Source organism: Lolium rigidum, chromosome 6 (assembly GCF_022539505.1).
Source record: "Lolium rigidum isolate FL_2022 chromosome 6, APGP_CSIRO_Lrig_0.1, whole genome shotgun sequence".
Lineage (NCBI taxonomy): Eukaryota > Viridiplantae > Streptophyta > Magnoliopsida > Poales > Poaceae > Lolium > Lolium rigidum.
The window spans coordinates 146,421,836-146,448,353 of record NC_061513.1 but is presented as its reverse complement, the minus strand read 5'-3'; the positions used below and the strand labels follow the sequence as shown (position 1 = coordinate 146,448,353).

Here is a 26,518-nt window from a genome sequence, read left to right as displayed (position 1 = left end):
CAGAGGTGCTCCGAATTATTACCAACGCGCTCCTTTTCACAATTGGCATATCTAACCTTAACAGGACCCATCGCCTGACAGAAAGAGATACACAGTCAATAATTTGCAGACAAAAGATTGGCATTGAACAGATGGCCAACCAAAACTATTTACCCCAGGTATAGTGTACTGGTTATGAAGAGCTCTTATGGCTCTCTTAGCCTCTTCAGAAGTCGCATATTTAACAAAGCAACACTCTGCAAATGCAAACATATGGGTTTCATCACACAAGGCATTGCAATTTTCTGCAGGTTTCAATTTGATATATTGTAGATGCAATTAAAAAAAACTACTCCTAGTGGAGTTAGGCAGTCAGTAAAGAGAAGGAAACAAGAGGTTGATTTCAAACAGGTAATAAAGTTCAAGAACGCATTGATCAAGAAAAACAACTTCCACCACTTCCAATGTCCAAAAGCGTTAGTCAAGCACAGAAACTTTGAATAGAGAAAAAACATACAATGACGTGTAGGCATGTCAAAATATAAATTGGGCTGCGCTCTGCAACACCGAGCACAGTCTCAGATCTAATGTACACGACACAAGGTATTATTTTTACAATACTCCAGCTGACTGCAAGATACACTAGGATTTCAGGAGACAAACTGGATCCCATAATGGAACATTACTGTTGCCGCCAGAAGACAAGAGCAAAGTGTAAATTGAATTACTCGCAATAAAGACGTGTGCTTCACATAAGCACCATGTATAACCAATCCACCCTAATCATAGCATGTGGATAGAAATTCCCGCACAGTGGTGTTGACAGTAGCAGCAACAAAGAAACTCAAGTTCCCATGTGATAAGAGGCAGGCCAGCAAAACAATACAAACTTCTCAGATTGGTCCATATCTAGATATACAGTGAAAAGGCATGCACAACTGTACAAGCCATAGTAAGAACTTGTCACAACAGAGCGCCTCAAACATATCAATATGGCTGAACACTGTAGCACTAAAGCTATGATGCAGTACATTAATAACATGAACAAGACTTATGTAGTCATAACTGTCTCCAATAGCTCAAGTGTTGATATAACCCATATGCGTGCATATGATCAGTAAATAGGACCAGAACCAGGATTCAGTTCCAGTTTTCCCATGATAAGGACATATACTTCACCAATCATTTCAAAGAACACAACAACCACAGGATAGCATTTGTATCGTCTGAAGGGATGATTCAAAATGTAACATTTAGATGCAGCATGAACCTGCGAGTCTAACAGTTTGGGGGTAGAAGACTCACATGTGAATGACATACATAAATTATGCCAGGATGCATAATTACATACAGTGAGTGTAACTTTGGTATGTCCATGTCAGCATCATGAAATGGTACAAGCAAAAATTAAGTAAATAACCAAGATTTATGTTGTGCGGCAAAATAAGGTTGAAAGAACAGAAACCGCTGAACCAGCAGAAGATATCCAGACTTCAGTGGCATCAGATTCAATACCAATAGATGAAAATTGGAATAGTGACCTTGGTTATATCTGGTCGGCGCCGTCAAACCGGCCGGCACAGTTCTCCCTCCGCGCTGGCTTGATTCCTAAACGCTCCTTTTCTTGTTTCCTTGTATGGAGCTGGCTCCCGATCACACGCGTGCGCTGCTCCGCATGGGCCTGCGCGCCTCGCCCGACGCCCGCCTCGGCCCCGCTCGTGCCGCGCCGCTACTCCTCTTCTTCTGCGCGCGGGTCAACGGCTCCGCTCGCAGCGCATCGCCCGCCTGGCCCACGCGCCCGCAGCGCTGGCTCGCTGCTTTTCATCGTCCACGTTTTGTCCAGTTAGTCGGGCCCAGGCCGCCACAAACAAAGGAAGAGATTGAATTACCGGCTTGCTTCGACCTCGCCTTGCCGCTGCATCATCTTCCATCCATCAGCGGAGCCCTCTACCTCGAAGCAGCCGGAGTGCCCTCTCCTCGACAAGTAAAAGTCTAAGTCACACGAGCTTCCCGCACGCGGACTATGACGAGGGCCTTCTACTTATAGAGCAAGGGTGAGGGAGGAGAGAGGTAGAAGATGAGACGTAGCTTGTTGGAGTTGAGAAGGGAGAGAGAGAGAGATCGATCCGTGGCAGCCTAGTGCTTGCTCCATTGATTGGCCATAATATTACTCACGTGGATTCCTATTCTCTCAACCGTAGGATAGAAAAGAAAATAAAGGAGATCCGGCCAGATGAAAACAGAGTCATTGAAGATAAATCCCGCCTCCTCGTAATTAGGGAGATCAATAATGTCCTACTTTATCCTCGTGCATGCATGCATATGCGCACCCACCCAGCCTTTACTTAAAATCCTTCAATATGGCTAACCCGGGTAATCAGGTACTGTCGGTTCGGTTCCATCTTGCAAAATACAATGCCTTGTTCACTTTCCTTTGCAAACTGGACAATATATCAACCCTCTCTAAAATGGAAAAGTCATGACGAGCCTTCAGCTGGTCGATCTTGTTGTGATTTTACAGACAATGTATTCATCTTCTTTCATTACAGATTTGCTAATTAACAAACTTTTGTTACATGTTTAATTGTAATTTATACTTAGCCCGCGAATACCAAAAATCCTAGTTCATCTAACATTAGCCCTTATCTGCCACGTCCATTCAGGGGATCATGTAGCTAAAAATACTAATCATTGGAGGCCACGATTGATAGATTCTAGTACTGCGTTTCTTTGATCGATACAACAAGATTTCTTGTTTTTTCCTTCTATCGATTACCCTAAAGTTAGCCGACTTGCATTGCTACCATTTTATGACTGTATGTACTGTATGTACGGATACAATGATTCTGGTTCAAATAAAACCAGGAAAACTGCCAATTTTGTCAAGCTAACTGGACTGGAAGAGTATCCAAAAATTTCTTTGGACGTTTGGTGTGCATATAAAAAAATTCATATAACAATAATTCAATTACAGAGAAATTCCAAGTCACGAATAACTTCTGATTTGGACCAAAAGGAATGATACAACTTCACTGCTGCATGTTACAAAAACTGAAGCAGTTCTACAGAAACAAAAGCAGCAGCTGAACCACAGCCACATCCACCGGAACCAACCGATAATATCATAACCAAAGCAGCTGGAGACAAGCAGCAACACATCTGGGCTGCATCACGTGGTCATCACTGCCTCACCATCCTTAGGTTCTCAACTTGAATACAACAAAAACGTGAGCGTCCACACGAAGCTCCTCCGTCAAAACAGCAATAGCAACTTCTCTGTAGGTTGCACGTCCTCTCCTCGACCACCATCGCGGCTGCTCCTCCCCGCCATGTGCCGTATGCTGCTTTCTAGCGACCAAGGCCATGCAGCCCGAGCCGCTTGGCTTCCTCCCTCCATCAGCTGCACCACCTACATACACAAATCATAGGAATGAATGCACAGATAGAGAAAACATCAACTAAAACCCTGGATGGATTGCAATATTGTAACTTTAAACCAAACCACTAACTCCATAAATCTTGCCTAGTCAAATAGTAATAGCCAGTGGCACAATATTCACAATCTAGACTTAGGTTGTCTTGCATGCATTTTATAGAAGCAAAATTAGCATCAGACTGAAACACAAGCATCAAAACATAAACACTGGAGAAATGAACTTCTGACAACATCTGACAACAAATATAAAAACAGTCTCAGTAAATAAGATGTTTTATACCAAAGAGAACAGCACCACCATCTGATCGGTGAAACCTATGAGCAGTCAACACAAAGTGAAAACTCAAGCCATAGTCTCACAAATGGAAAAGTAAAAAACTCCTGGATAAGCAGAAGAAATAGAGATCTATATGGACTAAGTGTGTCATGTTTTGATGCAGAGAGGATGTCCTAGACACAAGCACAAATCTCACAATCACACAGTTCCAAAATCTACTCAAAACCTGCCCAGTTTACTATTTCATGGCCTTCCAACTTGCAAAAACTCATATGAATACATAGTATGGTAAAACACTAGACAGAGGTTTCCGCAGCAAATGACCTGGGCAAATATCGAGGATTTACAAGTCTGCACTGTTGTTGATGTGGAGGTGCTTTAAGGTCACTCTTGAGCTCCTTGTTTCCATTCTCCAGATCAAAGAAGCCTGATATTCAACATGATAAATCTTGTCAATTCTCTTTCAAAGTTTAAAAAAACTCTTCTAAATACAAAGAAAGTACGGTAAAAAGGCTACTTGCAAGGCAAGATGAAAACCTTATGAATCCTCTTTCATAGTTTCAAAAACTATTGTGAATACAAAGAAAGTATGGTAAATAGCTACTTACAAGGCAGACATCAACTAGATAAATTAACTCCTAAAGTTTCTTCTATGAGTTTCTTCTATACTACTCTGATCAAGCTTGTTCACGCCAACAACTTAACTATGTATCTTTACATTGTGCACGGAATACATGACTCAGGACCTAAGAAATACATTCATAAGGATCTCAAGTATATAGCATGTCCATTGGTCCCATGTGACATCAAGATAAAGAAAATTATTTACAACTTCAAACATTGTGAATGGACAAGAAATGGTATTAACCCATCATTTTCTCACAAGGATAGACACAAGAATCACAAGCAAAGTAAATCAGGGGCATTCTCACAAGGGATGTACCAGCTACCGGTTTAGGGCTGCTATATGACCGCTCCTAGTCTTGTTGAAGGTAAGATGGGACTGGATTCGATTTGAACTTCATACTGGCTTCCAAAGCATTGAGCTCTGCATTTTTCAGCAAACAAAATGAGAAAATCAAAAGGATAATTTTCTTTGTAAATTGCAACAAATCCATACCGCAAGAGCATTTATGGGATTACAGCTAGAGCACTGGTCAGTAAATTCAAATGCAAATCTATATCCAACAGTGGTTCACAATACTGGCAGGTAATTCCAACAGTGGTTCCAGGTTGGCTAGCAGTGCAAGGAAATTGGGTGTCTCCGTACCTTTGCGACACACGGCTTTTCATAATACGTGTCCTTTGAATTATCTGAGAATAACCAACAGCCATCGAGCCTTAATTACCTCCCATAAGTTCTTCCTCATTGATGTCATCTTGCATATTATAGCTTCTACCAAGATTTTCTTGTACCTCATTGCTCACATCTATAAGATCCATCATCTCATCTTGCATACTCTACAGATTTTAAAAGCAGGTGCAGATTTACATGTGAGTAAAGCAAAATTAGAAAGGAAAAATAAGCCACCAGACTAGAATATTTATAAGCTCAAAATTTTGTAAACATAAGAATTTGGTAAGCAACAAGCAGAGAATGAAATTTTATTTAGTGTGCATTATAGAGACACGCTTGGTTGCCTTCCGTTTGAACCAATCGAAAGTACTATAGCTCTAAATGTACTGGCATAAACCCCTTCCGCTGATGATGATAATATGTATATTTGGTACATGTAGTGGTTTCCAGAACCTAGAAATATATTGATATTCTGTAACATCGAACATCAAATTATATTGCAATTATAGAGAAGAGATGAAAAACGATAATGATTAAAGAAATTGTTATCAGTTCTAAGAACTAGGTTCAGAAACGGAATCTTGGAGAGATCTAACTACTACACATAACTAGAAAAAATGAAACAAGACTACTAATGTTGGAACCTGCCCTATGCTTTTGTCTCCAAGACACTGTTTGGCACCAGGATGTCAGGAATTGAAATAACGATAAAGATACAATTAAAGTGAGACACCACACCCAAAAAAGAAAATAAGACAGCTCGTACTACTAGCACTAGTTTTCATTTTTCAAGTAGTGGTGGTAGTACTTGTACATAAGCAATGTAGTATGATAGACAGCCATGGCATGCCCGTGGTGCAAATGTTAATTTGTGATGTTGCAAACATCCATTTTGCTTAAATTTGACCCATTAAGATGCTTTTGCTTATGCTCAAATACCACAAAGGCAAGATGGTAAACATCAAGCCTTGAATAATGAGTCCCCACGCACACAGCCTTAACATATAATCCTGCGAGTTCGTCTACAACCATGCACTATACAAGCATATTGGCATGAACCCACAAAAAGTAATCATCAAGAAGCAGAATATAATTCAGGAGCATGTGGAGAGGATTTGTCAAGCAATCTACATGAACCATGACAGAAGTCAATACCTGTGAGAAATTGGAAGCAATGGAGGTCGAAGTTGCTGGCTTGTAGGAGTTAAATACCACTTCACCCAGTGGTAGGGGGTAACTACGACGAGATAGCATGCATCAAATGCCAGAGACTTGCCAGTCATAGACTGCTGTTGGTGTCCATTTTCCCTGCTGAGGCCATAGTCCTGAAGAGATGAGCAGGTTGTTTAGACTCCATTTTCTACAAGGAAGAAGGAGGACAAGTATATGAATATACCTTGCAGTATATTAGGCCACCATACTTGTTGATGATGATTTGGCTGTAAATTGCCAGTATGGCCATAGTGACATAAGAAGGTGGAGTCAAGATGGCAGTAAATTTCTCGTATCAGCTGCAGAAGAAAACATCATAAGAAAGATAAAAGCTTGATACATGTAAGAGATCAACAAGTAGAACAAACTTATCCATCTATAGATAGTTACATACAAGAAACTGGTCAATTATTCAGAATGAACACCAAACAGAACTCTTTGTAATTTGGAGACCAAGATGATAGAGACCTATGCATTTAAATGTGAAATCAATGCCTTCTAGTGGAACTGCATAGTTCCTTCCTGGTACTGAAGATCAAAGGAGGTCACATGCAACACACCCCTTGCTATTATGCATTGAAATGCTCAACCAATCCTCCAAGTTCACGGCCGTCCATTTAAATAGGCCACGAAGTAGAAAATATGTGCTTCTGAACTAGCATCTACTTCGAACAGACTTGCATTTGTGGAGGTTCTTTCACAATCTTCAGTACTTTCAAAATCCAATACTCTGTTTTACCTAAAACAAGGCCAAGACTGGAGGATCATAAGAGACAGAACTTATGCAGCACCTTCAAAACCTAAAACGAACTTTTGAAGCATCCAATGTGCTCAAATTACAAAGTTAGGAGGCTACGGCCTAGCATATATGTAGTGGAACTGCTACTATCCTTGGAGAGAAAATCGTTTAAACGAATCTGAAAAGTGATTTTACTCCTGCGGTAAATATATAAACACCTCATAAATCCACAAACAGAAGCTCTAAGGTTCATACCATACCACACTAAAAGCTGCGCAAGATGGTATTTTTTACACTCGGACATCATCCTGCAACTCTGTACGTTCTAAGAATAGAGAAGACGATATATATCACCTTTTGCAGCCTAGTTCCCAAGATGAGGCACTGTGCGGACGAGGCAGACCTTGCTGCCCTGGCTCCGAAGCTAAAGCTGCCTTGCCAGCCTTGCAGGGGTCCCTGGAGTGGTATCTAGCAGCAGCATCAGCCCCCCCACCGATCCAGCAGCAGCAGGTCGGGTGAGCGCCAGCCTCATGGGTGACATGGAGGCAGTCAGCCAGCTAGGGCCACCACCAACGACGGCCGCAACAATGCAACAACTAGACAAATGGAAGAGTAGCATAAAGTTAAATCACCAATGCGTAAAATAAACAATTTATACATTAACATTGCTTACTGTTAAGTGTAAAAAACGTAGTAACAATTTCAAGATAAGAAAGTAGCATGTTGCTTAAAGTAGCAACGCAGCAAACTGAAAAACTTCTTAAACCTTAGAGAAAGTTCCAATTCAAATATTTATGTGGGCCACAACTATTAAACACGATGAACTAATAAAACGACACCCACAAATCATAATTAACTTCCACACAAATACCAAACATACAAATCAAATTACTAAACATAATTATTCCAGTTATACATGCATTAGCTTTCTCACACACATCAGATCTACAAAACTAACTACCGGCCTACTTATTTCTAAAAACAAAGTTGCAGCTAGCAATGAATTAGAGGAACAAGACCTAATTGACAAGGCCAAATCAAAGCATCAACCTATTTCACTGTATAAGTGAATTGCCTAGCGCTTTCGATCAGTTCGGACTTTTGGTTGCATTGGCTAGTGCATAAACTTGACAGAATCGTCGTCTGGAAAAGGAAGTAAAAGCTTTTTACCCAAGTACTACTACAGGCACCATTCCATTCCTGTCATGTGGGACCCATACACTTTAGTTTTGCTCTAGGGTGGTCACCATCATGGAAGGTTGCAGGAGCAGCAGTGGCCCCACCAATTAGCCTGAAAAAATGGCAGATGTCTCCACACCAAATGGATGGGGAATGCAGAGGGAGGGTCACAAGTCAAAACTGGAGTAGCACACTAGCAGAATTGATCTCGCTCTAGCAATAATGCAGTAGCAGGCCTTGCACGGTACAGTGGAGTGCAACTGAAGTCAAAGTCATTTTTTTTCTTTTAGGAAAAGGATCAATATAGTATATATTATGCAGGACAATGATGTCTGTCAAGTGCATGGCAATTGGCTGGCATGTCATACATATACGCACCAGCTTACTATAGCAGCACTTGCAAATAATGCAATTGAGCTTGGAAGGAAGGGTCTTGATTTGTGATATTGTTTTCTATATTCGAGAAATACTGATATTCCAAATATATGGTCTCAAAACAAATCTCTTTCCAGGAGTGGTACCAGGAGCTTACCAAAAACCCACAAAGTCGAAGAAGGCCACCCTACATTCATGAATTGGACAGCAGTATCCTATGCTCTCAGGCTTCAAAAACTTGCAGTTAGGAAACATGAAATATCAGTGCAATGAAATGCCATAGCGTTGTGAATTAAATCAACAGAACTGAGTACAAAGAAAGAATGAGTAAAAGTAAAGCTCTAAGCCTCTAAACACATCGAGAGACACTTTTAATCATAGAAGAGCTTGCAGGCTAGCTAGCTTGCTATTCTTACAAAGCAGAGCTCACATACGTGAACACATAATCATGCATGAAGACCGCCACTTTATAAAAAAGCATCCGTGTAGATACCAGATGCATATATAGATACCGACTGCTCACATATGCATCTGTTGATACTAGTTTATCAACTACACAAGGATAACTAGTTCACTGTCGCACAATTCGTACACAGGAGCATATTCAGATCAAGAGAAATATCAGATAAATCTAAAATGTAAACATAGAACACCAGTACCATAAGGAATATCTAAACCTCGCCAGCATAGTATTTATACTCACGCATAGGTGATAGAAACACCCAGACCATGCCATGATCTAGCAATAAAAGATCAAGACCAAACAATACCAACAAGTGGTATTGAAACCAAATAACAGCAACTTTAGGACTATAACACAACTACATTGGCTTAGCAGGACCTTTAATAAGTAGGAACATATGTCAAATTCTTAGGAACAGAACATAGAAAGCACAGTGACCATACGATCATCATCACAATAAATCAAATAAGGGTCATTGTCTCAAGCGTGGGAGCATAGTAAAGCCATGGCACGAGACTCCACATGGGAGCTAGAGATCCAAGTGGTAAAATAGTAGCTTACCGAAGAGGTCGTCCACGAGGATGAGCGTCACCGCCACCACGGCTGCAGCACGGTGAGCTCATGACGTTCACTATGACCCACCATTCACCTTCGCCATCATCTTGGCTATGATGGGACCCACCTGTAGGTTGACTTGGTGCTTGGCCAAGTTGGCTGGTATGCTCATCACTGCGGAGCCGCGAAGTCACCCACTCCATGTCACAGAACACCCTGAAACATCAATAATATACTACTCAGCAACATGGAGTGCACAATTACTACTACGCTTTCGATGCAAAAAAAGCGCAACTACTTTCATGAAAAATTGAAGTTATCCCGAATAGCAGCATTCCAGCTGCAATAACATTTGCATATAGATCAGAGAAATTGCTGATTAACCTACCATTGCATGCCTAACCATTTCATGGCAAGATAAGCAAAGAGTCTAGCCAAAATGCACTACAAGGATCATTAAATTCACAATGCCTTAGACTATTCACAATGATTTTTGTGTAGATTTTACAATCTAACTATCCACTAAAAGAAGGAATTGATAATGCAATTTCCAATTTACGGGCAAACATCCATCTTTTTCATAAGCGCCAGATCAGCTCCAATAAGCGCAATCAGCAACATTGTAGACAACAAAACCCTCTAAAATAAGAACTCAAGAACCATGCATTAAACAAATATCTGGTCTAAGGTTGACATTAGTTATGTCACCCAGACGACTCCCACAAGACGCAATATTCTGGCAACACACAGACCACAAGTTAACTAGAATTCAGCCATCTCAAGACAACACTCAGAAAATAGCCCAGCTGAGAAAAAAAAAAAACGCTCGTCATATAAAAAATAAACCAGTGTAAACATTATGACCTGGCAGAGCTCAAAATTTCGAGAGCTTGGATAAGTATAACCAAATAAAGTACAGTTGTAAAATGTACCAGGATAAATGTACAAAATCATGGATTCAAAGTAAAAAAAGGTTAGGGCAGTTATTCATGTACTTACAGTAAAATTCCTTTCTTCCATTTTCGTCATCATCATCAGAAAACAAACCGACCAATATCAATGCCCCCCACACCATGTATACCTCCACATACACAGGTGCTAATTCATATACACTATGGTTTGTGCTTTGAAACGCGGCTACTTGATGTGATATCAAAGTCTCTGTTATGACAATCCCTCAAGGTAAATGGTGCCACTGGATATTTACGATTTCTAGTTGTCAGATTACAGTAGGGATAGACGCATGAATGGCACAGTCAATGCTTCAGAAGCTGTTTTTTCTGTTCAGGTTTGGGAGGGTACAGGTCGAGAAGGAACCTGTGAATCAACTCGAAGCTAGTGAATGTTACAAGCAGGAGTTGTCCACAACAAATTTGTGGCGCATCCACGGTAGAACCCAACTAGATCCTCTCCATGATAAACCTTTCCAGTATCTCGCCTCAGAGTGTGCTCCATGCTCTTGCAACCTTGATAGAATAACCTGTAATGATTATCAAGAGTCAACATAGTTTGAGATTTATAACCATGTGGCCCTTATACATTAACAAATACCAAGACTACATTTTTATGTTCAAGAGATGTAAGTACTAACCTCAGCTTTCTAGGCTATCCTAAAATATATAAGCAATAAGTATATCTTGTTACTAAAGAAAATTATGGATGCCAAGTACACATTTTATGAACAAAATGTAAGCGCCAAATTTCGAGAAGCAAAGTCAATATTAATTAGCAGTACTCTAAGAAAAGCATGCGGAAATGATGTTTAGATCTTCCTTTAGGAGTATTATTGGCAGAGATATGGTCAAAAGCATCACCAAAAATTACTTGATTGATTTTATTAGTTTGATATTTAGATCTATGTTCCTCAAACAATAAGCATGGCCTTAATAGACTTCCCTAAATTCAACTAAAAGTATTTAATCAAAGCAAAACTTAAGTATCTAAACTCTAATGGGTATAAGTTGCAGTGCTAACATTGCATAATTCGAATTCTGCATTAGGAGTGAAGTTTAGAGTAAAGGAAGAATAGATCAGAGGAGTTATACTAGTGTGTTCTGCTAAAACGACATAAGGGAAAATATAAGAAGCTCGAGCCACAGTTAACTCACGCAGAGCACATTGAGTATATTTTCAAACTTGGTCATATTCAGTATATTTACAGTGTCATATAGTATCATTTTAGACCAGCAAGTAAAGAACAACATAAGACCCCAACTTTCGACCTCTAATAAGTAGGAACATATGTCAAATTCTTAGGAACGTTACTTAGAAAGTACAGTGACCAACGATCATCATCACAACAAACCAAATAAGGGTCATTGTCTCAAGCGCGGGAGCATAGTAATGCCATGGCACGATAGTCCACATGGGAGCTAGAGATCCAAGTGGTAAAATAGTAGCTCACCGAAGAGGTCGTCCACGAGGATGAGCGTCACCGCCACCACGGCTGCGGCACGGTGAGCTCATGGCATTCACTATGACCCGCCATTCACCTTCGCCATCATCTTGGCTATGATGGGACCCACCTGCAGGTTGACTTGGTGCTTGGCCAAGTTGGCTGGTATGCTCATCACTGCCAAGCCACGACATCACCCACTCCGTGTCACAGAACACCCTGAAATATCAATAATATACTACTCAGCAGCATGGAGTACACAATTACTACTACGCTTTTGATGAAAAATTCAAGTTATCCTGAATAGCAGCATTCCAGCTGCAATACCATTTGCATATAGATCAAAGAAGTTGCTGATTAACCTACCATTGCATGCCTAACCATTTCATGGCAAGATAAGCAAAGAATCTAGCCAAAATGCACTACAAGGAACATTACATTTCACAATATCTTAGACTATTCACAATGATTTTTGTGTAGATTTTACAATCTAACTATCCACTAAAACAAGGAATTGATAATGCAATTTCCAATTTACATGCAAAAATCCATCTTTTTAATAAGCAGTAGAACAGCTCCAACAAGCCCAATTAGCAATATCTAGTCTAAGGATGACATTAGTTATGTCACCCAAACGACTCCCACAAGACGCAATATTCCGTCGACATACAACCCACAAGTTAACTAGAATTCAGCCACCTCAAGACAACACTCAGAAAACAGCCCAGCTGAGACATAAAAAAAAAGATCGGCATATAAAAAATAAACCAGTGTAAACATTATGACCTGGCAGAGCTCAAATTTTCAAGAGCTTGGATTATAATATCATAAGTATAACCAAATACAGTACAATTGTAAAATGTACCAGGATAAATGTACAAAATCATGGATTCAAAGTAAACAAGGTTAGGGCAGTTATTCATGTACCTACAGTAAAATTCCTTTCTTCCGTTTTCGTCACCATCATCAGAAAACAAACCGACCAATATCAATGCCCCCCACACCATGTATACCTCCACATACACAGGTGCTAATTCATGTACTACACGTCTACACTATGGTTTGTGCTTTGAATAGCGGCTACTTGATGTGATATCAAAGTCTCTGTTATGAGAATCCCTCAAGGTAAATGGTGCCTCTTGATATTTACGATTTCTAGTTGTCAGATTACAGAAGGGATAGACGCATGAATGGCAAAGTCAATGCGTCAACAACTGTGTTTGCTGTTCAGGTTTAGGAGGGTATAGGTCGAGAAGGAACCTGTGAATCAACTCGAAGCTAGTGAATGTTATAAGCAGGAGTTGTCAACAACAAATTTGTGGCGCATCCACGGTAGAACACAACTAGATCCTCTCCATGATAAACCTTTCTAGTTTCTTGCCTCAGAGTGTGCTCCATGCTCTTGCAACCTTGATAGTATAACCTGTAATGATTATGAAGAGTCAACATAGTCTGACATTTATAACCATGGCAAAAACTGGGGCTGACACTGTTCCGCATGTGGCCCTTATACATTAACAAATACCAAGACTACATTTTTCTGTTCAAGAGATGTAAGTACAAACCTCAGCTTTCTAGGCTATCCTTAAATATATAAGCAACAAGGATATCTTGTTACTAGAGAAAATTATGGATGTAACGTACACATTTTATGAACAAAATGTAAGCGCCAAATTTCAAGAAGCAAAGTCAATGTTAATTAGCAGTACTCTAAGGAAAACATGCGCAAATGATGGTTTCGGGGTGCATGGGATTTAATGAATGCTTTCTTTAGGAGTATTCTTGGCAGAGATATGCTCAAAAGCATCACTGAAAAATACTTGATTGATTTTATTAGTTTGATTTTTAGATCAATGCCCGACAAACAATAAGCATGGCCTTAATAGACTTCCCTACATTAAACTAAAAGTATTTAATCAAAGCAAATCTTACGTATGTAAACTCTAATGGGTATAAGTTGCAGTGCTAACATTGTATAATTCGAATTCTGCATTAGGAGTGAAGTTAAGAGTAAAGGAAGAATAGATCACAGAGTTAACAACATAAGAGAAAATATAAGAAGCTCCAGCCACAGATTAACTCACGCAGAGCACATTCAGTGTTAGTAATAGACCATCGTATGAACACGGCCTCGATGTAATGGATACAAATGGCTAAGATATGTTTCCACCCACAAGCCATGAGCAATAACCTTGCAGCAGAGCTACTATATTTTTCTGTCAAGTAAATACAAGAATAACCAGATCAACATATACAGTGTCATATAGTATCATTTTAGACCAGCAAGTGAAGAAGAACTGAAGACGCCAACTTTCGACTGGGGCGGTGTGTTCGGTAGTAAGCACCAAAACAATCTTGCACCTTTCATATATAGGTAAGAGAAGATTTGAGAGAGGCGTACTCAGTTGTTAGTTTAGTTGTAATTTGGAAAGCTATATATATAGTACTGTATAATTTTCAGATTTCATTGACGGCGCGCGGACGACAAATTTTGATTTAGTGAAACAGATTTATTAGTACGAAAAGATGAAGGAGATGAACCTGACAGGGCAGCTGCGGGTTCGGGAGGTCGTCGGCAGCAGCTCGAGGATGTCGCCGGCGCCGGCAACAACTGTTCCGAACACAGGCAACGCCATCTCTTCTTCCTGCGGCGCGGCGAGCTCCTCCCGCCGGCCGCGGATGCCGCCGAAGGTGCTCGTCCCCAACAGCCACCGGGATGACGGGTGCGTCTCCGCTCCTCCCATGTCCTTGGCTCGCTCGCCACAAGGACGAGCGCAACCAAGGCGGCCCTCGGGCGCGTGTCCGCCCACGCGCGCGTCCACCTTCTGTTGAGAGGCCATTGTGCCTCCCGCTGCCCCGGCCGGTGTCTCTCCTCCGGCCTGATTGGGGGTGGAGAGGATTTTTGGTGGCCGCCCGGCGGCCAGCCTGGATGAGATTGGGTGGGTGGGTGCGCCGGTGATTGCCGGCGTGGAGCAGCGGCGGCGAAGCGTTTGTGTGGGAGGGATGGTTGGGGACGAAGGGAGAGAGAGGTTGGGTGCAGTGAGGATTTGTTTTCTCCGTCGCATCGACTCCTGCAGCGAGGATTTACTTCGTCTCGTCTCATTAGGCTGGTGCCAACGCGGGCGGTAGCCGGGGCGCTACCGCCCGGGGCGGGGCGGGAGGCGGGCTGGAGGCGGGCGGGACGGGAGGGAGGGGCGCCGGCGGGGCGCCGGCGGCGGCCGCCCGCTCCCGCCCGGCCGCGCGCCGCGTTGGCGGCGGGAGGGAGGCGGGAGCGGGGCGGGAGGCGGGGCGGCGCGATGGCGGGGCCGGGGCGGGAGGCGGGCGGGCGGTAGGGCGGGCGAGAGGGGCGTTAGGCGGGCGGGAGGCGGGCTGGAAGCGGGCGAGAGTGGGCGGGAGCGGGGCGGCGGTGGGGCGGCAGCGCCCAACGGCTAGGCCGACGTGCCGCGACGCGATTGGTCCACGTCGCCTAGCCGTTGTCGATTCAAAAACCCTATAAATACCCCCATATGTTTTCGGCCATTCCACACCTCCACTCTCCATTTCCACTCCACTCTACACCATGTCTTCATCCAGCAGCAGTTCGAGCGACGGAGTGGAGGGTGATTTCATCGCCGCATTCCGGCGAGGAGTATGAGGAGGAGATGCAAGCCGAGGAGGTGGTGCCAAGACGTCGGCGCCGCCGACGGTTCATCGAGCGTGATCGTGTGGGTGCCCACGATCGGCTCTTCGAGGACTACTTCGCCGACGACTGCAACTATCCTCCGAGCTACTTTCGGCGAAGGTATCGGATGAGACGATCCCTCTTCCTGACCATTGTGGCTAGATTGGGTGAATACTCTCCGTATTTCACCCAAAGAGATGATGCTCTCAACCGTGCTGGTTTCTCTCCCCGCAAAAGTGTACTCGCGGCTTTGCGTCGCTTAGCTTATGGAGCCGGTGCGGATACAATAGATGAGTGGCTTAAGTTAGCTAGACAAACTTCATCGATTGTCTAGATAGATTCTGTGAAGGCATCATTGATTGTTACGGGGAGACGTTTTGCCGTCGCCCAACTGTGGAGGATACTCAGCGGCTGTTAGCGAAAGCCGAGGAGCGTGGCTTTCCGGGCATGTTAGGGAGCATCGATTGCATGCATTGGCGGTGGAGGAACCGCCCAGTGGCTCATGCGCTGGCCAATTCACAAGGGGAGACATCAAACACCCTACCATAATCTTAGAAGCCGTTGCGTCGTATGATCGTTGGATCCGGCATGCCTTTTTTGGAGTGGCCGGGTCCAACAACGACCTCAATGTACTCGAACCGGCCGCCGTTGTTCACCGATGTGCTTAGGGGAGAAGCACCCGTAGTGAACTTCACGGTGAATGGACACGAGTACAACTATGGTTACTACCTTGCCGACGGCATCTACCCTCCTGGCCGGTGTTCATGAAAGGTGTTACTCTTCCACAAAATGAAAAGCAGCGAGTGTTCACTTCTGCTCAGTCAGCGCATCGCAAAGATGTCGAGTGTGCCTTTGGAGTGTTGAAGTCTAGGTTCAACATTATAGCAGTTCCGGGACGCTCCTACTCCGGGCGTACTCTTGGATTGATCATGCGTGCATGTGTCATTCTGCACAACATGATCATTGAGGATGAGCGTGGACAAAATTTGGACAACATCTATGAGACAGCTTGCTTCAAATGTCGGCCCCGCAATACACCAAGCATGCACCACCAAGCCTAGCAGCCAGGATTCAGATGGACACCGAAATGAGGGAGTCACCGATGTATACACAGCTCCAGCATGATTTGATGGAGCATGTGTGGGCTAATTCCTAGATTTTATGTAATTTTTTCAGATTTTTATGTAATCTTTTCAGATTTTTATGTAATTTTTGTTATGATGTAATCGGTAACAATTTTAGTTCAATAAAATAATTTCCTTGCATTATTTATATTGTTGTAACGTAAACAAAGATATGCTCATGTTGAAGAGAGAGAAAAGCTGACGTGGAGGAGAGAGAACTAAACCTGGCACTATAGCCTGTGCATTGGCACCGTGTGGTGAGAGTAGGGTGAGAGTGGAGTGAGAGTGGGCCAAAAGCTGACGTGGCGGGGCGGGAGGCAGGCGGTGCGTTGGCACCAGCCTTAGTTCCTCTCTTTTAAAGTACTCCTAAGTAGTAATCATGTTGCGTTTAGCGCTCCTAATTTCGATTCCCGATGTACTCCCAGCTCATATAAGTCGCCATGCTTCAGAGGATTTTGTGTACTGGCCTCACAATCGTTATGGCATGTACACTGTCCGGTCAGCATACAATCTAGCTCGATCTTTAGAATTCTTCACAATGCACAGTATGGCTGGCCATGGCCTGCCATCAAATTTGGAAAGTGAGGTCAAACATTGGAAGGCAATCTGGGCAATCAAGGCCCCGAACAAGATGAATATAGTGCTCTGGAGGTTTGCTCATGATTGCCTCCCATCTGGTCTTCAATTAAGCCGACGGAAAATTCCCGCAAATCCGGCATGTGTGCATTGTGGTAGAGAGGAGAGTGTTGAGCATTGTCTATTGTTCTGTCAGTTCGCTTCCGAGGTATGGAGCCAGGTCAAAAAGCGGTTCGACATACACCTGCGTCGTAGAAACTTTCGCTCGCCGAAGCAATGGTTATTTGATTTCATTGATGGAGCATCACCACAACAGTCCACTGTCTTGGCAATCACGCTTTGGCATATTTGGGAAGCTAGGAATGCAGTCAGAAATGGTGAAGGTAATATCCATCCACACTGTATTGCCTCAAAGATTTATGCTTACGTTGATTTGGTTCTGCTGCATCTTTTTAAGACTGTTGCCGTACATAGTCGAGAGACGCCATCTTGTTCATTGGTTAGATGGTCTCCGCCGCCGCTTGGTACAGTCCTAGTTAATGTTGACGCAGCTATATTTTCAAATTTACACAAAGTGGGAGTTGGCATCCTGATTCGGAACCACAACGGGGATTGCTTGGTTGCTTGCAGCGAGCCACTCAACGGGGTTGTATCGCCGGAGCTTGCTGAAAGCTGGGCGCTCCGTTGTGCTGTATCTCTCGCCCGCAATGAAGGACTTGCCTATGTGATTTTCGCTTCAGACTGTCTCTCGCTGGTTCAGCGAATCAATTCATCTACCAATGACAGGTCTGAAGTGGGTGTAGTGGTATCTGATATCAAGATGTTGGCGGCTAGCTTTTCGTCAGTTTCTTTTTGTCATGTCAGGCGTTCGTTGAATGTTGCTGCACACATACTAGCTAGGTCGTGTGAGTTTGCTGTTTCTCGTGTGATTTCCTACTCTGCTCCAGAATGTATTAAGCAAACTCTGTGTATGGATGCTTTGGAATGAATAAAGGGCAACATTCTCTCAAAAAAAGGAGTATTAGTCGACAATGCATGCATATCATGGTTCACATGTCTACTCTAATCCATCCTCAAATAAAGTGTGTATGTTTAATTTCAGTGTACATATGTTGCTATTTTATGTAGTATAAAAGTTTAGTTAAATTTTAAATTGTTTGACTTTCTCCTGGTATCTTTGCTCCTCGCGAGATCGTCGTCAATACTTGATGCGGTATTGTTGGCGGTTCTGACTTTGCTCCCCCTCCGTGATCGTGCCGTTGGCCGGCTTCGGGTTCTTTGGCGGGACATCGGCGAAAGGAGTGCAAGGCCTTGGCCACTACTAGATCGTTCTCGACGCCGTGTTCCTTCTTGGAGGCGCCACCAAATGCCGCTCCTTTCTCGTAGCTTGATCAATGGGGCAATGTTATCTTCATCGTATTTTGGCGCACCCTTTTCACCGTTCCTTGAGCTTGTCGCCACCATTATTGTCTCCCTGACTACTTTTGCATGGTGTTTTGCCCGATTTGGATGGCCTCCTAGATACCCATGGATTGGTTTCTTAGGCTGGTGTCATGACGTGGGCGATGTCGGTGATTTCTTCCTTAGCAATGTTCTCAATGTGTCGTCGGATAGATATCAAGGTTGTGTCTTTTGGGGTGGTGGTTGAGCTAGGGGAAAACTCAGCAAGGCCTCGGCCAGTGCGGGTGACGGTGACGCCCTTGGGGGCCGCTCTCCTCCTTGGAGGTGTCTCCATCAAGCCCTCCTCTTCAGTATCTCGAGGCATGAAGATAACAAAGCTATGGCGGCCATTGGTGGGCTATTCAGCATCGCAACTTTGATATCTACACGTTGAAGCAACACGACAAGTTGAACTTGTCGATCGACAAATTGACTTGTCGGCAACAAGCCTCGACTTGTCTAGGTCAATTGGTTGAGCGACAAGTTGTATGCCTAGGATATAAATATCCTCCTGAAACACTACGTCCTAGTTTATGGTCGCATTTTCTTCCCCCGGCCGCCTCTCCCCTAGCACACATCCCCTAGCGCCGCCTCTCCTCTGGCCACCGGCGCCACCGCTTCCACCTCTCCCCTGGGTCGTGAGCCCGTCCAGAAGCTGTACCGCCGCCTCCTCGATCCGCCTCTCCCCTACTCGGCAGCACCAGGAAAGCTGTTTTCCCCCACTCTTCCCTACTCCGGCGTGCTCTCCCTTGTCTTCTTCCCTGGTCACTAGACGCAATTAACACATTATCAGGTTTGTCTTCACTCCATATGCCATCAATATATATTCCATTATACCAAATTGATAGGCTGGCTACTTATTATTTTTTAGTATTTCCTTGTCGACAACACATCGACAAATCTAGCACTTGTCTAGACTTTTCACGACTTGTTTGCTTGTTGGTACCCTAGCGACAAGTTGCGACACGTCGACACCTGATCGTTGGATCAAGTACAGTGCTAGTAGATTGATGAATAAAGGTTTTTGTTTTTATTTGGAGATAGTACATGTTGGAAAGAAACGGAGACTGAGGTGAGTCAAGAAGAATAAAAGAAAAAGGTGGTAGTAGAGGGCGGTGTTAATTTGTTTTCCCAGGACGAAACATTCGCACACGATCTTGGAGATAGTTCGAATTTTACGTAGTATAAATGAACATCTAGTTGGGTACTCCACTATTAAATGGTGGCACATATATAGATTATTCTGTTAGAGGGATGGAATTCCATAATTTTCCTGGTTTTACACGTGCGCATGCATTTGGGCAACAAAAAAGAACGAAGGTAATCGATGGCCGTAGCAAATCAATCGCAAATTTGGTTTCCCTGAAAACTTTTCTCAGACGAAACGCAAGAATGATCTTGACTTGACCCGCTGCATAATTAAACAAGAATAATGACACGTACGTGATCGAGGACAGAGGAGCATGCGATTTGTTGGTGTCGCCTCGATTAGCCGACCATTTAATTAAGATGCTGGTATTTGTTTTGAAGGGAAAGTTGGAAGAAACCGATCGAGAAGCGGGACAGCTGTTTTGCTATTGTTTTGGATTGGATTTGTGTTGCATGTGGGCCCATAGCAGCAATTGGTTGATTCGATCGATACATGAAAAGGAGGGTTATTTTAAGTAACCACGTATTTTATTAAATAGAAAAACAAATTACATGAGTAATCAAAAGTGGAAACTACCACACAGACCAAGAATAAACAGTTGTTATGAAAACTTTACAGAAAAAATCATAAAAAATAGGAAAACACAAAACTATGCCTAGGGTCTCCTCCACTCGCCAAAGCTAGCGGCCGCCGCCAAACTTCAATACCACCTAGACGCGCGTTAGAAGAGACACCATTGCCGGATCCAAGAGAGTACCATCGTCAACAAGGATTTGCGAGTCAATGAACAGGCCCGCTTCAGGCAGTGAGGCACATGTCCTTGTGGCACGTCGATCGGGGACGTCCCCATGCTATCTTGGACCAAGATCCACCGCATCCCGGGAGTAACGAAAGATCCACCACATCTGTACCAACATCCTTGCTCCAAAGCATCCACCTCGCACCGGTCCCCGACACTGTCGTAGATAACGACGGGCGCCAGCGACACATCGAGAAACAGATCTCGCCAGAAGAAACGACGGGAAGACCACGCTATCGATCTGAAGGATCGACAAACACACAGTTGCCAACAACTCCGAGACGCCGCCGCAAATGTCGTTGCCGGTGTGGGAGTAGAGTTGAGGCAGATCGGAGGAAAAAGGTCCCACCACCCCAACGATAGATCACAAGAGATAAACCCTAACCCAAAAAACTAGACCAATACGTACGGAGGAAAAAAAAAGGTTCCCTCCCTCCTGCCGCCGGAGCAACAAGCGGGGGAGGAGAGCAGCCTTCACGCCGGCGGAGATATGGGGTTTGTGACCCCTCCTTGAGCGGTTTTATGAAGAAAAAGAGTTGCAACTGAAATTTATAAATTAAATTTGAATCAGCGAGGGAGTAGGTACTTGTTTTGATGGACGGACTTGTTTTTCGTATGTCACGTGCGGGGGAGCTAATGTTGGCACGTTGTAGGAGCAGTCGATATGGGTACGTACGTTTCTCTTCTTTTCTAGAAATTAATTAAGGCCGGAGAAGGCGAAAGAAAAGAAAAAAAAGGTGGCGTTTGGTCCTGCTGCAGCTCAGCTGCATGGTGGTGAGAGATCGATCCAAGAGAATGGCAAATCCGTCACGTCGCTGCAATCGGTCGGTTGGGTTCTCTCTCTTTTTTTTTTTAGGATAATCGGTTGACCCCTTGATTAATTAACACGTACTCGTATATATATTGTGTAGAGTAGTAATCGAAAGACAAAACAAATCGTACGTACGTATGCAAGGCCGGTGAGGTGATGGATCGATGGATGTGCTTAATTAATTAGGTTGGCAATCGATGGGTTGGCTCGTACTATATAGTAAAAGTATTGTGTAGTAAGCGCACGCGCTGAGTTGAGTTGCCGAGGCGTACAATACAATAGTGTAGTACGCGCACGCTGGATGGGAAAAAAAGAAAAGAAAACAAGGTAGTAGCTGGATGTATGTATATATGGGAAAGAAAACAACGTATGGATCAAGTCCGAGCCCAGAGGTACACGGTCGGGAGTGTGGAGCAATCCATCCGCCCCGCCCACTTCACCGTCTACTGGAGGGGTCCACCTGTGGCTTGGACGCGCGCGCATTGCGTGGTGGAGGGACCCGCCATCACCGTGCTGCCAAGGGCCGGATATTTGGCAACAGAGGGCCGGTCACACGAAGCTAGCTGGAGCGTACTTGGCCGTTTCGTCCGGCCGGGATCCCCACTGCTCCGGCACGCGCCCGCTCGCAGACATGCCGGCGCTGGCGCGCTCTGCCCCAGAACCCGACGCGAAACCGCGTCCCGGGCGCGGTGATCCATGCCATTGCCATGCCTGGCGTTGGCACAGGCTAGCGCGTCGCGCATGTGCGGGCCACCGGCACATGATCGGATCCTGTCATTCTCGATCGCGCGCCATGTCACTCCAAAGTTTACAAAAGGCGAAAAGATGTCTGTCTGCTCGATTGTCCGATCCGGCCTACGAGTTGGCGCCCGCCCGCGTGATTCCTGGTGGCGCTCATCATCATCATGGAGAGAACAAAAATAACTGGCAATCGACTTACTCCAAATGGTGATCCGGGGAATGGATAGAGGACCTGCCACTATTAGAGCGATCGACGAAGCAGTGTCTTGGCTAGATCCTTCATGGAGAGAAAAGAAATGAATGATTCAAATTCAACGGAGACATAATTATCGCGGGTAAATCGACGAATCGGGGTTAAAATTCTGGCAATATTAGGAGAAACGGGAACACTTTGTAAATAAAGAGGTAGAGAGGAGTTTCGATCATAACCTATAGTCTAAATTGAAAGGCTAGATAGACCCATTGCCATCAATCATATAGGCGAGAATTAGGACCTAACGTTTATGGGCAGTAGTTAACTTACATGCCTTACCACTTACCAGTGACATGCAAGGAACCATTTGTTTGGGTCGTGGCCAAATATCGTCATGTGCTCTTGTTAATTTTCTCGGATGTATTTCGATTCTTTCAGACTGCGGGATTGGATTGCTGAAACTAGCTAGTAGTATATATCATCCTACTTTCGGACTTATATTTGAATGAAACTTTCAGTGTAACAACAGATATCTGAAAAATTCAGAGAGATGTGTGCGCTCTGTTGCCGCTAAAAACATTCAGAAACTGGAAAAGTACATATCAAAGCGATCCAGCTGCCATTGCCTAATCCAGATTCTGCCTTCTCGTCGCCCATCGTCTTCTTACCAAAGTTATCAATGTTTGTCCAATATATTTGTTGACTGGTTGTGGATTATTTAAACTACTCTTATCATCCTACTTCCAGAGTTACGAAACTATTTCGGTGTAACAAGGGCAGGTTACACCATCAGCTGCTGAAAAATTCAGAAAGACGTGTATCCACTCTGTTGCCGCTCAAAATCTTCAAAAAACTGAAAATTACATCTACGCATGTCCTACTTCAGCTGAGTCCCATCGTGCTCGTCGTCCTCCCATACACCGATGGCGGTGGTGAACCTGACGGCGCTAGCCACGACGACTTCAGGGACAGTGTGGCATGCCGGCATCCCATGGCGGCAGCCAGATTTTCCACCGGTGAAGTCGCCGTCCAGGCAGGCCGTCATGAGTGGCGCCCCGGGCGCGATGGCCCAGACTCCAGCTCAACTGCTCCTCTTCTCTTAGGGAAAGCGTCACATATAAATGATGATATAAATATAAAGCACAAACACTTAAGAGGAAAGCTAAATACTACATTTCTGGGATTTGTAGCAGCATCCATACATGCCAAGGGTATACAACAGGAGCATCTAGCTAAACTGTATCCAGCTAGTAGAAAACAAAATGCGATCCATCTAGTTCCATGATCATCAGGAACCAGTGAATCACTACAGACCTCTCAGCTGATCCACTGGCACTAACTATGATTACATTAAGTCAAGTTAGACTAGTACATGTTTTGTGAAAGCAAAAGAAGGACACCCTAGCCTGCAGATCAGCGCTTTCTCTTGTGTGACTGCCACTGCTTGAGGACGAACTGGACGGCTTCCTGCAGCGTCGCTTTTCGGTCTTCCTTATAGTTCCACAGCACCGTTTCGATGTAGCGTCCACTGGGGTTGTACTCGTTGATTTCACGCAGAGCCTTTGTCACCAAGCCGTAGATCTCCTCGCCTTGCTCTTCTTTCAATTCACGGAGCTTCTTGTCGTCCTCCAAGAGAATTTCCTAAACGGGAGAAAAGAAATAATGTCACATCCAGGTGGAAGCATGTAAATGCTTGCGAGTATATAACAAAATGAAGAAAAATGTTTGCAAAAATAGATGGTGCTTTTTCTATATACATAAAAATGTCATAGGGGCAAGGAAAGCTTACATGTCTATGTACATGGGAAAATAAAAACAAGAAAAAAATCAGAGAAGGAAACAAGGAAAAAAATAGAGAGTCAAGCCAAGTGAGCAATCAGACGTAAGTCCTTGAAAATAACTCTCCAAGTAGCTGTGGATGGCCGTGTGCCTTCAGAAATCAAACCATTCCTAAAAGAACTTTGGCCCCTGAAAACCTGTTTTGCTACCTCAAACATGCTAATAGTGTCCTGGCTACAATTGCAGAAAATGTCTAATTTCTTCCAACATATAGCAGCAAAGTGGATCTCCCTTTCTCTCTTAGAGCACAAAACACAATTTACCCTAGAAGCTAAATGCCAACTTTCGAGAAATTAACGACTCATTGTTTTAAGCTAGCAGAGCATGCTAACTAGGAACAATAATAGAGTATACATACCATTAGTTTACCATCAACAGTGACTATCCTAAAAGGATGCCACTCCGAGTTTGCAATTTCCGCTTGCCATTTCGAACAAAGAACAGCGGAGTTAAATTGGGCATCCTCATGTGGTACATCTGATCTACAAGCATTCGCGAACGTTTTAGGGTCAAGTTCGCCCATTCTTTTGACACCTATATGTGACCGACCATTTGTCAATTTCTGCAAAGCCTGCCCGACATGCAATAGATAATTAATGATAAAAAACAGTGAGATTATCTTGTGAAGTATCAAATGCATACATCAACAAAAGTTGCATTGCTTGCTCAGTTACCTGTATGAGCATCTTCCGAGTACTTTGCAGCTCGTCATTACTTTCTCTTTCCTTTGTAACCAATGCCTTCATGAGCGACTCCATTGCTTGCATGTCGCCCTCTTCCTCGCCAAGCTGTTTTGGTCTCACGTCAAGCTTGCACTTTTGCTCGGCAAGCTGTTTTGCTCTTGTGTCAAGCTCGCACTCTTGCTCGGCAAGCTGCTTTTCTCTAGCGTCAAGCTTGCCCTCTTGCTCACCAAGCTGTTTTGCTCTCGCGTCAAGCTTGCACTCTTGCTCGCCAAGCTGTTTTGCTCTCATGTAAAGCTTGCCCTCTTGCTCACCAAGCTGTTCTGCTCTCGTGTCAAGCTTTCCCTCTTGCACGCCAAGCTTATGCTGAAGCTGAAAAATCGGGTTCTGTGAAGACTGATAATTGGACTGCAAAGCTGGCTGCTGCTGGAGTAGCAATTGTGGTGCTTGTGATGGCATCTGCTGGATTGGTTGTTGCAGAAATTGTGGTGTCACATTGGACGGAAGTTGCTGTTGTCCAGGAACAGGTTGCATGGGATTGGACTGTACAGCCGAAGGCGCCAGTAGAGCGCCTGCAGAAGCATTTTGCTGCGTCAATGGCTGTGACACAGGAAGCTGGCCAGGTAATTGCATAGATGGTACATTCTGGCCAAAACAACCAGGCCCCAAGGACTGCTGCCCCTGCTGATTCTGCAATTGTACAGGGAAATTATGCGGTGGCCTAGGTGGCTTTTGCAATGGCGGGATCTGCTGCCACCCTAGATGATGCCCTTGTAACGAGTAAGGGTTTATGCCCTACAAAGTAAAAGGTGAAATGACCAAGGGCAAGGAACAATTTACATCTAAGACAATTCACAAACATCAGAAGTCCTGATATGCCAGTACCATATGAGATGACATCAGCAGACCTGTCTGACCATTCCCAGGAAACATCTGAGGTCGAAAAGCACCCTATGATGATTAAAGGGTAAGTAAACAGGACAGGAAAAAAAGGAACACTATAGTATTAGGCTTGGCTTGTACCATACATAATCTGCTGCTGGTGTAACAGTGCCACCCATTAGACCCATAGGATTGTCCCACCCGAAGTTATTAAACTGATGAGGTGCCACTGAGCTTAGGCTTGAAGGGTGCCAAGCGTCCGGAGGCATATGTCGACCACTTGGCGCATCAATATTGGCAGTCGGCCTAAGTACGAAAATGGTTGGCAAAGAATGGAATGGTTTAGAACTTTAGGTAGGATTATGCTTAGTCTAATAGACTATATTAGAGTGCCAGCCAAAAAGAGAGGAAACACGAAATGACAATTCTATAGCATCCATCAGAATGTTCTCCATAGAATTACACTTTTATCTACTGATACAGATCATCTGATTCTTGCAATTCTTTCTGGAATTACTGCATGTACTACTTATTTAATGCTTTTGGCAATTTGAAAGTACAACTAGCCCCTAAGTGTGGTCTTGATAATTAATGACAGCTACAGCGGACTAACGGTTTCACTAAGGTGTATATGAGGTCATATTTCATAGGTGATGCATAGAAGATATTGGATCGATTCAGCAATCATTGCCATCACATCAAAATATACATCGAA

At 44.0% G+C, this 26,518-nt stretch overlaps 1 protein-coding gene and 2 long non-coding RNA genes across 6 annotated transcripts in view; all 3 read right to left on the bottom strand.

Moving 5' to 3' along the window:
- Positions 1 to 26: 26 nt before the first annotated feature.
- Positions 27 to 26,518, bottom strand: part of LOC124665942 — a 28,927-nt gene continuing 2,435 nt past the window's right edge. For both annotated transcript variants that reach the window (XR_006990757.1, XR_006990756.1), the window contains 2 exons: positions 154 to 236; positions 27 to 74 (listed from right to left, as the gene is read on the bottom strand). This is a non-coding gene — a long non-coding RNA (uncharacterized LOC124665942). The remainder of the gene's footprint in view (positions 75 to 153; positions 237 to 26,518) is intronic.
- On the bottom strand, positions 4,071 to 6,223 carry LOC124665943. Its single transcript, XR_006990758.1, has 3 exons — positions 6,145 to 6,223; positions 5,042 to 5,151; positions 4,071 to 4,119 (listed from the first exon to the last, which is right to left on the bottom strand). It is a non-coding gene; the product is annotated as an uncharacterized LOC124665943 (long non-coding RNA).
- Positions 23,553 to 26,487, bottom strand: LOC124665940 (factor of DNA methylation 4-like). Of its 3 annotated transcripts, XM_047203296.1 has the most exons (6): positions 25,950 to 26,487; positions 25,807 to 25,872; positions 25,581 to 25,716; positions 24,916 to 25,493; positions 24,600 to 24,812; positions 23,553 to 24,043 (listed from the first exon to the last, which is right to left on the bottom strand). In XM_047203296.1, exons 1-6 carry the CDS (start codon positions 26,070 to 26,072, stop codon positions 23,816 to 23,818), a joined length of 1,344 nt encoding a protein of 447 aa, XP_047059252.1. In that variant the 5' UTR covers positions 26,073 to 26,487; the 3' UTR covers positions 23,553 to 23,815. The 3 variants fall into 3 exon arrangements, with proteins under 3 accessions (XP_047059252.1, XP_047059251.1, XP_047059253.1); XM_047203295.1 differs by having other exon boundaries at positions 24,916 to 25,716; XM_047203297.1 differs by having other exon boundaries at positions 24,916 to 25,716; positions 25,945 to 26,056.